Source organism: Eucalyptus grandis, chromosome 7 (assembly GCF_016545825.1).
Source record: "Eucalyptus grandis isolate ANBG69807.140 chromosome 7, ASM1654582v1, whole genome shotgun sequence".
NCBI lineage: Eukaryota > Viridiplantae > Streptophyta > Magnoliopsida > Myrtales > Myrtaceae > Eucalyptus > Eucalyptus grandis.
Genome location: NC_052618.1, coordinates 29,898,417 through 29,915,056, shown reverse-complemented (window position 1 = coordinate 29,915,056; position 16,640 = coordinate 29,898,417). Strand labels below are relative to the sequence as shown.

General features: G+C 39.6%; 1 protein-coding gene and 1 long non-coding RNA gene across 7 annotated transcripts; one reads left to right on the top strand and one right to left on the bottom strand.

Annotated features, from left to right (window-relative positions):
* The first annotated feature begins 4,279 nt into the window (after positions 1–4,279).
* Positions 4,280–6,076, top strand: LOC104422930. The gene is made up of 3 exons (XR_721295.3): positions 4,280–4,517; positions 4,611–4,686; positions 5,600–6,076. It is a non-coding gene; the product is annotated as an uncharacterized LOC104422930 (long non-coding RNA).
* Positions 6,077–6,355: 279 nt separating this feature from the next.
* Positions 6,356–11,980, bottom strand: LOC104422929. Of its 6 annotated transcripts, none has more exons than XM_039316409.1 (11): positions 11,832–11,980; positions 9,946–10,089; positions 9,746–9,835; positions 9,518–9,624; positions 9,272–9,421; positions 8,620–9,184; positions 8,405–8,510; positions 8,277–8,321; positions 8,076–8,169; positions 7,899–7,994; positions 6,356–7,700 (listed from the first exon to the last, which is right to left on the bottom strand). In XM_039316409.1, exons 6-11 carry the CDS (start codon positions 8,620–8,622, stop codon positions 7,514–7,516), a joined length of 531 nt encoding a protein of 176 aa, XP_039172343.1. In that variant the 5' UTR covers positions 8,623–9,184; positions 9,272–9,421; positions 9,518–9,624; positions 9,746–9,835; positions 9,946–10,089; positions 11,832–11,980; the 3' UTR covers positions 6,356–7,513. The 6 variants fall into 6 exon arrangements, 5 of the variants coding, with proteins under 5 accessions (XP_039172343.1, XP_039172345.1, XP_039172342.1 ...); XM_039316411.1 differs by lacking the exon at positions 9,746–9,835 and having other exon boundaries at positions 8,620–8,792; positions 9,039–9,184; XR_005552708.1 differs by lacking the exon at positions 9,746–9,835 and having other exon boundaries at positions 8,639–9,184.
* Between the last annotated feature and the right edge of the window lie 4,660 nt (positions 11,981–16,640).

Here is a 16,640-nt window from a genome sequence, read left to right as displayed (position 1 = left end):
ATGTCTCTGCAAACGGCAAATCCTCACGGGTCTCTCACAGTCCCTATCAAGTACCAACCACACTCGACCACTCAAGTTGCTCTCTCTCTCTCTCTAAAGTGCGGATGAGGATGAGGAGGAGGAAGACAGAACAATGGAAGGTTAAGAGTTTGACCAGGGTAGAGTTTAGTTACTCTTAGGCATCATCGATCACTTCATAATTATTAAAGTTTCGTGTCACGTCAACCTCTTTTGCAGACGCACATGGGAGTACGCCTTGATACATCGTCCCGGGTAGGGGTGTGCATGGTCCGGACTAGCAGTTCCCGACTTAGAACCGGGAACCGCCCACTAAAGACCGATTTCGAAAAAGTGGGCAAGACCCACCCATTGTTGCGTGGATCCACCTGAGAACCGGACCGGTCGGTCCGGTTCGGATGGGCTGTGGGCCGATCTTGATTAAACAATTTTGGTTTTCAACATGAACGGTCGGGTCATGAGTTGGGAAGGAGGGAGGAGGTCTATGGTCGGGTTTCAACATAGAACGGTCGCGAAACAATTTTCCGTGGCTATGGCAGGTGGCGGTCGACGCGAGGGGGCGAACAGCAGCGGTAGAGGAGCGGCGGCGGTGGCGTCGACGCTTGGGGAGGAATCGAAATGGTGATAGGATTATGAGAAACTGAGGAAGAGACAGAGAAAGAGAACCGAAGACAAAGGGAGTGAGGAGATGAGATCTAATCTAGGGTTTCTTTTAGTAATTTTTTTTTTTTAATATTAAAAAGGTTTGGTCCAGGTCAGGGTGGGCGGATCCGCCCATGGAATCGGGAACCAGACCGGTATCCACCGGTTCCGAAAAATTGGAACCGGGAACCGGACCGGTTCTCTCAAGAACTGCCGGTTCCGGGCGGTCTGGGCGGTTCCCGGGTATTTTGCACACCCCTAATCCCGAGTCACATGACAATTTAAAGCTTGTTATCATGTCAGACCTCACATCCGGGAGCTAGCCCCACCATCCGTCCTTTCTCTCTTTTCACACGTTGTCCCGGTCCCAGAAAAATCCACGGCCAAGCTGCACCAATCGACAAAAGAGACATGTTAGCCGGTCTCGAGAAAGGGGACAAGCTCTCTGGGCTGTCCTTATCTAATGTATGTGCTCGTCTTATCCTCTCCAATCTTTACATACTCGGCTTCCTACTAATCTTAATTTACTTATTCAACCTAACACCTTTCTCTAGATAGTGATGGTATCAACTCATATGGCCATGTTCTATCGGTGGAATAAAAATATAATTATAATATACATCCTCTATGCATATGGTACATAGATAATCATTGTCCTTTCCTGGCTTAAATTTGGTGCACCCTGAACCTAAGGCTTAACATAATCACTTAAGCTCTTTGGTTAGAGATTGCAATTTATGGAAATTATTCTAACATTTTTCACCACATTTCATCTCTCTTAGAAGAAATTATTCATTTCTTTCCTTTTCTAAAGCATGGTATTAGAGAAAACAATGCATTAATTACATTCTCCATGTTGATTGATCTCGAGAAGAGAACCGAAGAGGAAATATTTTAAGAGAAAAATTCCCTGTGGGTCCACAAAATATTTCCTCTTACTTGTGAGAGAAAACACAAGCAAATAAGAAAATCCAAAGTAATTGTGCCCAGCTTTATATTAACAAGACCTATATTCTTTCTAAAACATTGATGGGAAATTTTTATTTTCTTTCTAATATTATGTTTTTTTTTTGCCAATTCCTAATATTATGTTGTCAGGTTCATATTCTATCATCATTGCTCTACTTCATAATCAAATATCTGTGCTCTACCACTATAAATTGTTGTTTTAATCATCGCTTCATTACGTAAGATGTAATTAAGTCTCCAATGTTCATAATTGTTGTTGTGTCTATTCCTTCGATTTAACTTCTTTATTATTTTTAGCCTCTCTACTATGTTGTTGCTAATTGCACATCTCATTTAAGGATGTTCTGAATTGTTGTTGCGTCTATTCCTTCGATTTAACTTCTTTATTATTTTTAGCCTCTCTACTATGTTGCTGCTAATTGCACATCTCATTTCAGGCTATGTTCAATTTCAATCTAGAGTATCGATCACGATTTCAACTTAATAAACAGAAAGACAGACGTGATGCCGAATCAAAATAAAGACAAAAAGAAAGTGATGTTGATAGTTAACCACGGTAACTTTCAATTTGCTTTTTTGCCTTCGTCGTGCACGTAGCAATTATTAAGCTTCACGTTATATCAACCTCATGCTCTAGTTGGCAGTACAACTTCATACACGCACTGTCCTATGTGTCATTCAGACTTCATACATATGAACGCTACTATTAACTTTATCACGTTAATGTGGACACAACCATATCTAGTCCCAAATTCTTACCAATTTATTTTACGAATAACAACAACAAATATTCTTGGTAAAAACAAAACCTATTAATTCAGTCAATCACCAAAAAAAAAAATCTTAATCGATGGTAAAATATACTTGCTCATATAATTCAAAATTTAAATATTCCAACATAATCAAATAGTCAGCATGCACGTATAAATAATGTAGTGCCACAATAGAAATTGTTCTTCTATTGACTGCGGACATAAGAAAAGTTTTAATTACGAAGGTATCATATATTTGATGTGGATCGTTATACCAAAAACAGGTGGCATAGGATTAAATTAGAATATAGTAATTAGCGAAGTTAAATAAAATAAAAAAACCTATCGCCCCTATATAATACGTCTCCACGCACCATTGCGGAGAGTTAATACGTTGAATTGTCCGTCCACTTTATTTCTCTATGCAAACCATCTAGCTCATCTCCACTTCTTTCTTATAGTAGATCGAATGACAAGCTATAATGTCAGTGCAAAACATAGTTTGAATTGAGAGACTTCATCGATATTACTGACGGTACTATCGAGGTGAGTGAATTCATACACAAGTGGACATTAACTTCTAATATTTGAGACCTTTTATTAATATGTATCTACTTTAATGTCAGAAGTTCATGATATAATTCAAATGAGAATATTTGAACTTGGATGAAACGAGATCAAAATATTGATTCATCATTCAATACTTAAGTAGTATTACTCGCAAATATGAAAAGGTCAAGTTATTGATAATCCAACTGACTTTGTAATATATACATATATTGTACAAGACGATACATAAGATGAAACAATAGAGTCCACGACACTTGAAGATTAGTTCAAATATTGCAAGTCTACCACAATTGCATCACATGTCACGGTATCACACTAGCTACTACAATCGTTACAATGCCGTCATTATCTCGGTTGATCTCAACAGATTGGACAACACATTTCCAGAGATATGCAACCTTTGGTCTCCACGTACTTTAAAGACTCTACTGCGGTCTTCCATGGGTCATAGCTTAGGACAACCTTTAAGTTCAACACGCCTTAGCTTCTTGAATTTGCATGGGTTAAGTAACCTGTCAATAGAATCACATGTAACAAGGATCCTGATTCCCCCAAATCTCAAACCTCGACAACTCTTTCTAAATAAGGAAGTTCCAAGGATCGTACATTCCTCAACCACGAAAAGATCAGGTGTCCTCGTGAGGCATTTGCACTAAATAATTTGTAATTTCCTTTAACTTCAGCAAGCCTTTCGAGACAGGAAGGAGTATTGCCGAGGATTCATGGATGACGAGAGTCAGTGGGTATTGCGTCTCCTATAACGCTCAATTTGATCGACAAAATGTAATAAAGATAAGATTCGGGAGAGTTCTGTTAAATTTCACTATTGTTATTTAGCTAATTATAATGCGACCATCAACCAAAAGTTTTCAAGTCCGTGCCCCAAAACTTCTACCGTTAGATTTTTAGTAATCATACCTTATCATTTAGATCTAATCTTTAATAAAACTATTTTCAGCCTCATACCTTTGCAAGAGTTACATTTTAGTTCTTTTTTCACATGAAAAAAAAAAAACATAGATAATGTGAATTTAAGTTTAGAATTTAAAAATGTAATAGTTTCTAGTGTAGAAAAAAATACTCACAAAACCTTGCCGGGAGATGAAAAAAAGAAAGGGAAAATTACAAATAAAAACCCGAAATGGGGTCATTTTTTCAAAAGAAGGTACGGAGTGGATCTTGTGTTAAGTGGCCAAATATGTCTCAAATAATGACCTCACCTCGCCGGCTGGCCAAATGTTATTTTTCCGACCATTGAAACGTGGGTATTTTTGTCATAAAAAGATGTACGAGTAGAAAAATATAAGCGCTAAAATTCAGAAAAACAACAAATTACTTTGTTTTATTCTTTTTTTCCCATCTTCTTCATTACCTTCGGAGAACACCAATGATCCATGATCTCCGATGCCATACGCGCGACCTAGTTCACCGTCACCGCCGTATCTCTTCAGATACTTCTTGATCGGTGTCGGATTCACCGCTAGATAGTGCGACTAGCTCCTTCAACCTCCTCAACACCTATGCGCATGAGACCCTCACTGCCCTCACCGGCCTTTCCCAGTCTTCGTATGTTCCGATCTTCTTCCTTTCTTTACAATTGCTGCGTTCTCACTCACCCACTCTCTTGCTTCATAATTACTCTTTCTCTTGCTCAACCAGAGGTCTTTGCATCCTAAATGTGGAGTCGAAGCTTCTTATGTTGGCAGTTTCATTCATCTGCATTTTAGACTAACAGGTATGCAATTTTATTGGCAGTGTCTCTGACCGGAACACCTCTGATCATGTGCAGAAACTGAAAAATATGCGTCTTATTATAAGGGTCATATAGAAGTTAAAATAGTATGTGCTCTTCTGCTCTTCCAGATTTTGGGACCTCTTTTGTTGGTCACTTCCTCAACCAGGAGTTAAGGCTCTGTTAGCAATTTGTGATGCCTGTATTCTTAGGACTAGAGTTCTAGTTGATAATTAGACAGAAGTTTTATATGAACTATAAGACCTTTAAGATTTAGTGAGAAACAGCTAAACTGTCAAGGTTAAAGAGTGAATGTGTGAAGCGGATTAGTTCAAGGTTTCTGGCGTGTGGAATGAATTGGAGGCAAATCAAGTATCTCACATTAGCAATTCTAAATTAACCAGGAAATGACTGAATTAAGAAAAGCAGAAAACATTTAATGGGGTATGGGCAATATCCTCGCCCTAACTTGTCTATCTTTAAGCTTCTTATCCTGGAGGACTAATTACTTGTCTTTTGGCTTTAAACATCTCGATCTGACCGTGTGCATGCCTATACCATTTATGTGGTTCTGTTTTCTGCCAAAAAATAAACATTTAATTCCAAGCTCAGATTTTTAGGATATGCCACATGTGCACGCGGCAAACACAACTCACACAGACACATTTGAGTATTTTATTTGTTTTTGGTCTGGGGTACTTACTGATGAACATTCATACTTTTTGGATTATGATTTACTTGAAATTCTCTTATATTGTTGTAGACCCTCAGTAGTGGTTTTTAATATGGTTTCCAGTTAAACTGCTTTTGAATTTTTCTGCTTGGCACAATTAATGATACTAATGAGTTTTGTGAAATGTGTGCCTTCTGTTGGCATGCAACTCTGTTTTTACCTATGTTAATTGAATTGTTTCAGAGGTGGTTGCTGTCAACTTATGAGATAGATGCTCACATTGGCAGTAGAGCGCACCCTTGCAATGATCAACCCAACATTATCGTGTAATTTGAGTAGGGAGATGTAAAAAGGGAGATCAATTAGTCCTTGCCAATGGTGGATCGCCAGTCGCTTGCACACCCATGGCCAGCAAACCAAAAGCGTCCATTATGGGGTTATAAGATTGTCGGGACATTCTATCATTTAGTTGTGGGGAGTAGCCCATCACGGTCTTGGTCTATTTATAGTTACATATGGGGTCATCCTTGTATGTATGTTACCGGAAGGAACAGTATGGGGTTATATTATATAGTTGCCTAGATAGACAGCATATAGGCTGGAGTTCCTAACTGAGTTTTCACTGATTCAGATAGGATCTCAATGTCGGTTTGTACAATTTTAAGTTTCTTTGTATACAAGTTTTGCTTTCTCTGGCAATAACATATTTGATTGTTGCCATTGCCACTGCTCATACACAAACTGTCTTGCTCTGCTCTGCTCATTTCTGGGCATTCTCGCTTTGGTCCAAGTTACTAATATTGAAGAATTCAAGCAAGGTACAGAGACAAAGAAAAAAGCTAGCTTCGGGCAATGTCAACAAATGAACAACCCATAATTGGTTCACCTTATTGTCTGTGTTAATGTGATTTCTTTGTCAGATAGGCCAAAATCTGAAAAATTACAAATGGAGAATCGATGCTACAGATGTGACGAAAAACAATTATTAAGGTCCTCAGGTAAATAGATATAGGGAACTTCAGTAATTGCAACACTAATTCACAAGGTGGAAGATATGTAAACATCAATAGATAGAGCTTGGCATAATCATCACTTCTCCCAATCCAAAAGATACATCTTGATTTATAAAAAATTTAGTGAATATTCTCTTCCTCGACTTGTCATTCTTATCAGCCTCGGGTATCTGCCTCAACTCCTCCATGATTACATTATCAAGATTAATTTCCATAGTCTTCTTGCTCGACATGTAGGAGCCCATGCAGTTGTCTCTGAGGGCCTGAGCCTTCACGATTCTTTTTATGTTTGCCTCCCATACTCTCTAGTCACCAGGCAGCAAGGCGAGACCACAATTCTGTCGGAGATGACAACCTTTTCCACCTTGTCCCGGAGAATGTCCTTAATGGTCTTGCACAGGTTCTTGCAAGACTTCTTTTTCTTCTCCTCTTCGGTCTTGTCGTCAAGTTTCAGTCCCTCATTAGGGACTGAGACCAGCTTCTTCCCATCATATTCCTTCAATTGCCCCATAGCATATTCATAAATGGGGCAACTGAGTAAGTCAAAATGCTTCTTCACAAGGTCCTTGATTTTTCTCTCCAAATAATCCAACTTAACATCAACTATACTTATCTATAATCCCACATTTGTCTACTTTCACTTTAGATTGAACCAATACATTCTCTCGTTTTGTCGAGCTCTCTCTACCTCAGATGGCAGTTTCTTTTCAAACCCTCCACCTCAATCCTCATCCTTCACCATCTATTGAATATCAACAGTAATTTCTACAAGCTACCCAACCCAGAAACTACACCATTAGCCATCGACTTGATAAACCTTCCACTTTTCCCAATTCTGCTGTTCTTGCTTTCCTTCCTCCTGCGACGACATGCATGGCTTGAAGATTTTGTCTTTGTTCCGGCATCGGTTTCATCTTTCTTGTGGGTCTGACTCGGAATCATGTCGCCTCCGCACAATTTGACGCCGATCGTCACGGGTTAGCTACTGCATGTCTTCTTTTCTTGGAGATTGCCTTGCATGGGACCGAATTGTAGCTTCTTCTTACTCTATTGCACTTCCAGTGGCTACATTGTTATTTTCTCCGCTTAACTCCATGAGATTCTTCTCAAGATGGACTCCCATAACTCAGCCACATCATCACGCCTAGCCGCTCTCTGTTCTAGTCTGAGTCGACTCACGACAAAACATATTATTGAAGATTGGGATGAAGACCCACCTGCTGATACGGTAGAGGAATGCCGACTCACTCTCGTTGCAAAAATTCTGACAGATCCCTCTATTAACCTTCCAGCACTTCAAACCACGCTTAGGAGGGCATGGCGTATTGATACTGCAGAGATAAAACAGACGGAGTCATGTTTTTACATTACTAAGTTGAAGACCCATGCAGATATGAACAAAATTCTCGAGGGTGGACACTGGCTTTTTAATGGCCACTTGGTTAATTTTAAACAATGGATCCCTAACACCCCTCTCCATTGCTATGATTTCTCAACTTGTGATTTTTGGATACAAGTAATTGGCTTACCTCTTGAATGGTACTCTGAATGCATGCTGAGAAAAGCTGTCCAGCACCTTGGTGAGATCAAAGAGGTGAAGATGGATTCCAAGGATGGCTATACCTCTAAGACAGGTAGAGTTCGTGTTCAGCTCAATGTGAATGAACCTCTAATTACTGGAAAACTGATACGAATACAGGGCAAACCGTTTTGGCTGGACTTTCGATACGAACGGTTGTCTCATTTCTGTTTCTCTTGTGGCAAGCTTGGCCATTATGCCATGTACTATCAAGATGTTCCCTACACAGACGGTAAACATGAGGGGAGCGCAAAGATGGCTTATGGGCCCTGGCTCCGAGCTGAAGTTAGACTACATAGCCCTTATTGGAAACTTTTTTATGACTTACCAGATTCGCCAGAGTCAACAGAGGAAATTATTCCTGAAACTCCCCCTACAAAAGGAGCTACAACTCAATTACTGCCTTCTCCTTCTATGATAATGGATGAAAATTCAAACAGGGAAGTAACAGATTACCGAGTTGAGTCTGCTGTACATTCAGTATCACTTCAACTTCCAGTGGGAATACAAAGCACAGCCCTGGTAGTAGCTGATCAGAAGCAAAAGGCTGTTCTACCCTCACCTATGGACAACAACATATCCAGAAAGCAACTTAATATTCGCTTGAAACCTCCTCTTGGATCAGCCAAAAAACAGAGAAGATACAGCCCATATGAATCTAAGAGCGTTACCATTACAGAACCTTCTGACCTTAATTTGCTGGATGCACCTTTCTTCCTAGCACAGGAAGCTGGAGATCGGGCACTGGTGGCTGGCCCTAAACAGCCACCCGTTCACAAATGAAGCTCATCTGTTGGAACTGTCAGGGTTTGGGCAATCCCCTGACAGTTCGAGCACTACGGACCTTGATGACCGTAGAAAAGCCTGATATTATACTACTTATGGAAACAAAAAATTCTACAGCAAAGCTGAAACAAGTGCAACAAATTCTATCATTTTCACACTCCTATATAGTTGATCCAGTTGGTCTGGCGGGATGATTAGCAGCTCTTTGGAATGATCCTATATCTTTAACGATTATCACAGCCACACAATACTGGTTAGACATGTCTTGCGATCTAGGCTGGCACAGAAGGAAAATTCGTCTTACCTTTCTCCATGCTCCTACTGATTTTCACCAACGCCAGGCAGTTTGGGATGACCTTAGACACATTCACTCCCACAATACCTTACCTTGGCTCTGTGCTGGTGATTTCAATGATGTCCTCTACCCTTGGGAAAAGTTTAGTAAGCGACCTGCCTTACAACAACGAATGCAGTCATTTCGAACCATGTTAGATGGCGTGCTTTCACCGAACTAGAAGGCAAAGGTTGCAAGTTTACCTGGCTAAATAATCGAGATGGTGAGGAGCTGGTCAAAGCCAAACTTGATCGGATGGTATGTTCGATGAGCTGGCGTATACTGTTCCCTGCAGCTGAAGTGATTGCTCTGCCACCAGTTGGTTCTGACCACAGTCCCCTGGTTCTTAATACCTACCATCCGCAAAGTGCGCCGATCTTTTATCTTTGAAGCCTTCTGGAATGATGACCCAGAATGCAGCCAAATTATTTCAACAGCATGGACTTTACCTGTCTCACAACATGCTGATTTTCCTCGGAATGTCAGGGATGTTACCGTAGCACTTCAAAGATGGAGTCGTCGCAAATTCTCTAATGGTCATCAGCAACTACTGATCCTGCAAGACAGATTAAAACTCCTTATCAATTAGACGTCTCCAGTTGATCAGAAACAAATATCACTTTTGAAAGAAGAAATCCGACAAATCTGGCAGAGAGAGGAACAATATTGGGCCTTACGTTCTAGAATCAAGTGGCTCAAATGGGGAGATAAGAATACTCGTTTCTTTCATGCATCCACTATTCAGCGTCGACAACGCAACCATATAACTGTTTTACAAGATGAAAATCAGCAGTGGATACGAGACATACTAGCCCTTCAGCATATGACTCTCTCCTATTTTTCCACACTCTATACTTCAGAGGGTTCTCGTAACTACCTCCCGCTCCTTGATCGGTGTAGTGCAGTTGTAACACCGGAGATGAACCACCAGCTGACCATCGCCCTTACCCCAGATGAAGTTCGTAAGGCCACTTTCCAAATGGCAGCCACCAAAGCTCCGGGACCGGATGGTTTAACGGGCCTGTTTTATCAACAGCATTGGGAAACAGTTAAAGACAGCCTATTTGCCTTAGTCCAGAATTTTATGCTATTTCAGGATATGCCTCCAACCCTCAATCAAACTATCCTCACCCTCATCCCTAAAATACCCCAACCTGAAACTCTGGACCAATACCGTCCCATCAGTTTATGCAATTTCGCATACAAAGTTATCTCCAAAGTGCTTGCCAATCGACTCAAACCATTATTGAATGATCTCATTTCTAAAGAACAATCAGCCTTTGTCCAAGGCCGCCAAATCCAAGATAATATTCTCGTTGTACAGGAAGTACTCCATCATTTTCGCACACACCAGACTACCACTACTTTCAATGCTATTCTGAAAACAGATATGAAAAAAGCCTATGACAGAATTGAATGGGATTTCTTAGGAGATTACCTACTCAAGCTAGGTTTTCACCCAAAATGGGTTGGTTGGATCATGCTTTGTGTTACTACTTCAACCCTCGGTGTTAAATTTAATGGAGAAATCCTACCCTATTTCTCTCCAACTCGGGGCCTGCGGCAAGGTGACCCCATTTCACCCTATCTATTTATTCTAGTTGCAAATGTTTTATCCTTGCTCATCACTCAAGCTATCAGTTTTGGCCATCTCAAAGGCTTACGTTTGAATCGCTGGTGTCCTACGTTATCACATTTATTTTTTGCTGACGACGCCATCTTCTTTTTAGTCGGAACGACTTCAGAATGTCACAATCTAGCAGAACTTTTGAATATCTATTGTATGGCAACTGGTCAGTTGATAAATCGTAACAAATCTGGCCTGATCTTTTCCAAGCACTGTCTTATCACCTTACAGCATTGTATGGCTGAGGAGTTTCGAGTTCCAATTTTACAGAGGTCAGGAAAATATCTAGGCCTGCCATCGGATTGGGGACGGTCACGTAAAGAAATGTTCTCATGGATCATTGCCCGAGTTAACGCTAAGCTTGAGGGATGGAAGGAGAAGTTCATTTCTAAGGGGGGTAAGGAAATCCTAATTAAATCTGTTATCCAGGCTATTCCACAGTATGCGATGATGATATTTCAGTTGCCTATTTCCATTTGTTCATCTATTGAGAAGTGTGTTGCGCGTTTCTGGTGGAGAACTAATTTACACAGGGGAGGGGTGCATTGGAAGAGTAAGGATGTTTTGCAAACTCAGAAAACTCAAGGGGTATGGGATTTCGTGATTTGTTATCTATGAATAAGGCACTCTTGGGGAAGCAGGCATGGCGTCTATTAACTAATCCTGATTCGCTATGGGGGACTCTGTTTAAAGCTTTGTATTTTCGATCTTCTAATTTTCTGACGGCTGTCCGAGGAAGTAGGCCATCATGGGGGTGGCAAAGCATTCTAAAAGGACGGGATACTCTTCTACCAAATTTACGCTGGTCTGTTGGCAATGGAGCTTCTATAAGCATTCGGGGTGATCACTGGCTACCTATGGGAATCATCTACGGACCCACTGCTCGTGAGGAACCACTTAAAGTCGCAGACATTATTGATCAGCAGACACAATCCTGGAAGATGTCTGTTATTCGTCAATTTTTTGAAGAACAGGTCGTTCAACAAATACAATTGTTACCTATCAGGCCATAATTTTCCCAAGATAAACTTATATGGTCAGCTACATCTACTGGTACATACACGGTTAAAAGCAACTATCATGCACTTAAACACTCAGCCCAGCCACATCAAGAGTTACAGGGTTTAAGTTCTAACCGGACGAATCAGCAGCTCTGGCGCCAAATATGGTTGATGAAGATCACCCCCAGAGTCCGCATTTTCCTCTGGTCCGTCTGCCAGAATGCTCTCGCGACTCGTGCTAATCTCTTCTACCGTCGGATTGTTCAAGACCCGTCCTGCCCAATATGTTGTTTTTCTGAATTTTAGGGCTTATATTTTTCTATTCATATATTTTTTTATGACAAAAATACCCACCGATAGCCAGAAAATTCACATTTGGTTGGCCGGCGAGGTGAGATCTTTATTTGAGACAGATGTGGCCATTCCACATCTTTATTTAACACAAAGATTCACTTCGGACACTCATTTGAAAAAGTTGGCTCACTTCGGGCCTTATTTAGAATTTTCCCGAAAAGAAAAGGAATGGGAGCTCAGCTCCCAAATTTAGAATGTCAAGCTGCCAAATCAACTTTTAACAGAAATTGAGAAAAAAAAAAAAAATCAAATTTAGCAACTAAAAGATTTTCAGAAAAATTGTGATATAAAAATTGCGTGTCTATGAAAATTATTAGATATGTGTTGAATGAAGGGACTGCAGCACCTTATAAAAATTAGTCAATACTCAAAAAGTTATAAATACTCTATTGATATCTAAGAAATACCTATTTATTAATCTTGTGCATATACATAGGTACTCAATTGAGGGAAACTAAAGGTTCGTGGAAGATAACACTTTCATTAATAATAATAATTAATTTCACGAAACCTCACCTTAAGAGTTCTAAAACAAACCAATTTCATTGATTGATTACACCTTGTGAAATCCAGTGAATATGAAGTGTATTTCTGTTTAAAAAAAAGTGTATTCGTATTTAGCGCTCTCTCTCTCTCTCTCTCTCTCTCTCTCTCTCTATCCGACCTCTCTTTGCAATTCTCTGCGCGTAATGACCCTCTTTCCAATTCTCTGCAAAAGTAACGAAACAATTCTCTGCAAACTCCAAATCCTTACGTGTCTTTCCTTCCCTAATAAGTACCAACCACACGCGTCCACACTCGTTGCTCTGATACTGCTCTCTCTCTTTCTCTCTCTAAAACGCGAAGATAGAAACAAGTGAGGTTAAGAGTAAAGTTACTTTTTCGCCATCGTAGCTCACATGATAATTTAAAGCTTCTCAATATCAAACCTCACGTCTAGGGACCTAGCTCCACCGTACCGTCCTCTCTCTTTTCACACGTCCAGTCCACAGAAATCCAAGTAAGAGTTGGAAGGGCAGAGCCAAGCTGCACCCGATCCACAAAAGTGACATGAACGCCCGTCGCAAGAAAGGGGACAAGCTTTCTGACTTGTCCTTGTCTAATGCATGTGCTCGTCTTATCCTTTTCTACCTTACATGCCTGTTCCTAGTAATCTTGATTTACTTATATATATATATATAAATCCTCCAGGCATATGCGATATTGGATAAACACTGTACTTTTCTGGCTGAAATTCGGTTCCCCTAAACTTAGGGCTTAACATAATCATAAATATCTTTGGTTCGAGAATGGAATATATGGAAAATTATTCTGACAATATATATCTCGTTTCATCTCTCCCTAGAAGAAATCATTCATTTCCTTCTTTTTTTTAAGGACGGTATTAGAGAAAACCACGCGTTAGTTGATCTGGTGAAGAGAGTGGAAGAGAAAAATTTTCCTATGGGCCCACAAAATATTTCCTATTAAATGTGGGAGGAAAAGGAGGAAATGAGAGGACGCAAGGTGGTCAGACCAGCTTTGCATTGATGAGACCTATATTCTTCTACAACATGATTTGCAAATTTTATTTTCTTCCTAATATCATATTATTAGGTTCATATTCTATCAATATTACTTTGATTCATAATCAAATATTTGTGTCCTTCCACTATAAATTGTTGTTTTGATAATCCATTCATCCATAATATATAATGTAATTAAGTTTCTTCAATGTTCTTAATTGTTGTTTCTCCTTCTATTCAACTTCTTAGGTATTTTTAACCTCTCCACCCGATTGCTGCCAATTGTACCTCTCTTTTCAAGCCACATTTAATTCTAGTCTAGAGTTTCAACGACTAAGGCAAGATTAAAAAGTAATAGTTTCTTTATTACCTTTACCCAAAAAAAAAAAAAAAAAAAAAGTAATAGTTTCATACATTTCAAGCCACATTTTATTTCAGTCTAGAGTTTAGAAAAAAAAACATATATAATGTGAGATTAAGGTTAGAATTTAGATAAGTAATAGTTCCTAGTATAGAAAAAATATCCACCAAACCTTCTCAGGAGTTAAAAAAGATTAAAAAAAAGAAAAAGGAAAGGGAGCTCAGCTCCACAATTTAGAATGTTAAGCTGCCAAAATCAACTCTAAATAGAAATTGAGATAAAAAAGAGGAAGTGCAGCAAATAACAGATTTTAAAAAGAATGTACTATATAATTATGAGTCTTCGGTAATTATCTGCTGTGTATAAAATGGAGAGATCGCCATATCTGATGGAGATTCGTTGAAAGCTCAAAGAATCCTAAACACTTCATTGATATAAACACTTATCTATTAATTGTGCGAATATGTATAGGTTTTGAATTACATACACAACTCCCCTGAGAGAGAAATCGAAGGTTTATGAAAGATGCCTTTTCATTTTTTGTATTGAAATTACTAATTATAAACATCATTTATCTTTTCAAAACCTCGCATCAATCGTTTCAAAAAAACCCAACTTTCTTAATTTGTTACCCCTCATTAATGGATCTAGTAGATATGAAGTGTATTTGTGTATAATTATACGTATATTAAATTTATTACGTTATTCGATGGTTGACTCTAGTCATCTCTCTCTCTATCTTTGACCTCTCTTTGCTAATAACCTTCCCGCAATGACCCTCTTTCCTATTAATTCTCTGCAAAAAATAAGGAACGTGAACAGTTCACAAAGCCGACACTTTTCATTGCAAACTCCCAAATTATTGCGTCTCTCCCTCTCTGACACTTCTGCCATCGTTGCTATTGTGCTGCACTCTCTCTCTCTCTCAAACGCAGACGAGGAGGAACCCAAGGGTGGAGTTAAGTTGCTTTTTGGCCATCTCCGGTCACTGCTATTGTTAAAGTTTCGTGGGTCACGTTGCAATCGTTAAAGCTACCTGTTATGTCAACCTCACGCCCAAGGGGACCAACTCCACCGTACCGTCCTCTCTTTCTGCATGTCGTCCTTTCCAGCTTTAAGTTAATGTGTCCAGAACTACATAGAATTAAATATCTGGTCCCAAATTCGTACAAATTGTTTTACGAAAAACAGCCATAGATATTATGCAAAAAAAGCAATCGGTGGATCACCCAAAATTAAAACAGTTTTAATTGATGAGAAAACATATTTATAAATATAATTTTAAATTTTAAATGATCCAGTATAATCAAATAGATTATTATAGTGTCACAATGGGAGCCAATATTCTATTGACTGTGGATCTAGTAATTTTTTTTTTTTATATATTAGCCATAACTTTCAATTTTGCTTCTAAGAGCAAGATCCATATCAAGCCAAATTGGGCCGAAGTGGGTTTTAGGAATTGGGTTAAAAGAGGGGAGGCAATAAAAATCCAAGGAATAGATGGGAACGTTGGAGCAAGATTTTCTTGTGAATCCACAAGATATTCTCCTCCAAAAAAGGGGAAGAAATAGAGGGAAATGCAAAAATGAGTGCCTTCTTACCTTGAATTGGCACTGTTCACAACCGGGGATATAGAGTTAGCCTATGGTTGTGAATAGTGTCGTAAGGCGTGCTAGCTCTACAATAGATATTTCACCTACCCCTATTCACCTCAAGCGTGGGTAGCTGGTGGTAGCCAACATGTGTAAACACACCCTACATGGAGTTTACCTTTTCCACCGTAGGACCCCCTAATTTTCTGTCAATCTTTATTTTCTTGATAGAGAGGGAATATGAAGGACAACACAGAATCTCTCACCCTAGAAAAGATCTTCCACCTATTTTCTTCTCAAGTCTTTTAAGGATTTGCTTAAGTCTTAAATCCACAAGATATTTTCCTCCAAAAAATTGGAGAAAATAGAGGGAAATGCAAAAATGAGTGCCTTCATCCCTTGGATTGACGAGTTCAGTGGGGACCGTAATATGTATTGCATTTTCTAGACTCTCTATGATTACAAGGTGGGACATGCGACAGATGTTTGAATGAGACGAATTGAAGCTCCAAAAGTATCTATGAAGGTGTTGGTAATGCTTTCAGCGAAGGATCCCCTGCTTTGGAAAGAATTGTAAGGTTCCTTTGAATGAGCATGAACCCAAATCGATCTCGATTAGGATAGCCAGTGCGCCGAGCTAGTCCAGACCCGTGCTCCCAAGCCGATAGGGGGCAAGTGCTCGAGCACTCTGGTGTTGGTTACTGGTGAGGTGAATGGATATCCAAGCGAAGATGGCAACAACTACATTGTGAAAGTTGTGACCTTTTACTATGGTGGAAGGCCAAACTGTCGTGTTTTTTCCTATTCTTTCCATGGCGGATGGTGACATGCTTATCCGCGTCAATATTGCTGTTAAAGTGCACTTTTAATATTAGGGAACGGATTATTCGAGTCATAAGCGAATGTTAAGTTACCAAAATATGGAAATGACCATCACCAGCATCTCTTGGCTCATTGTCAATGTGCGCAGGTTGTACGGTGTGTCATCTAATTATCTACAACATCTACGAAATCGCCATTAAAAAGAAAAGCAGCCACGATTTGATTCTGCTTTCATATTGCTCTCTCTCTCTCTCTCTCTCTCTCTCTAAAACGCAGACAAAGAGGAGGAAGACAGGACAAAGCGAGG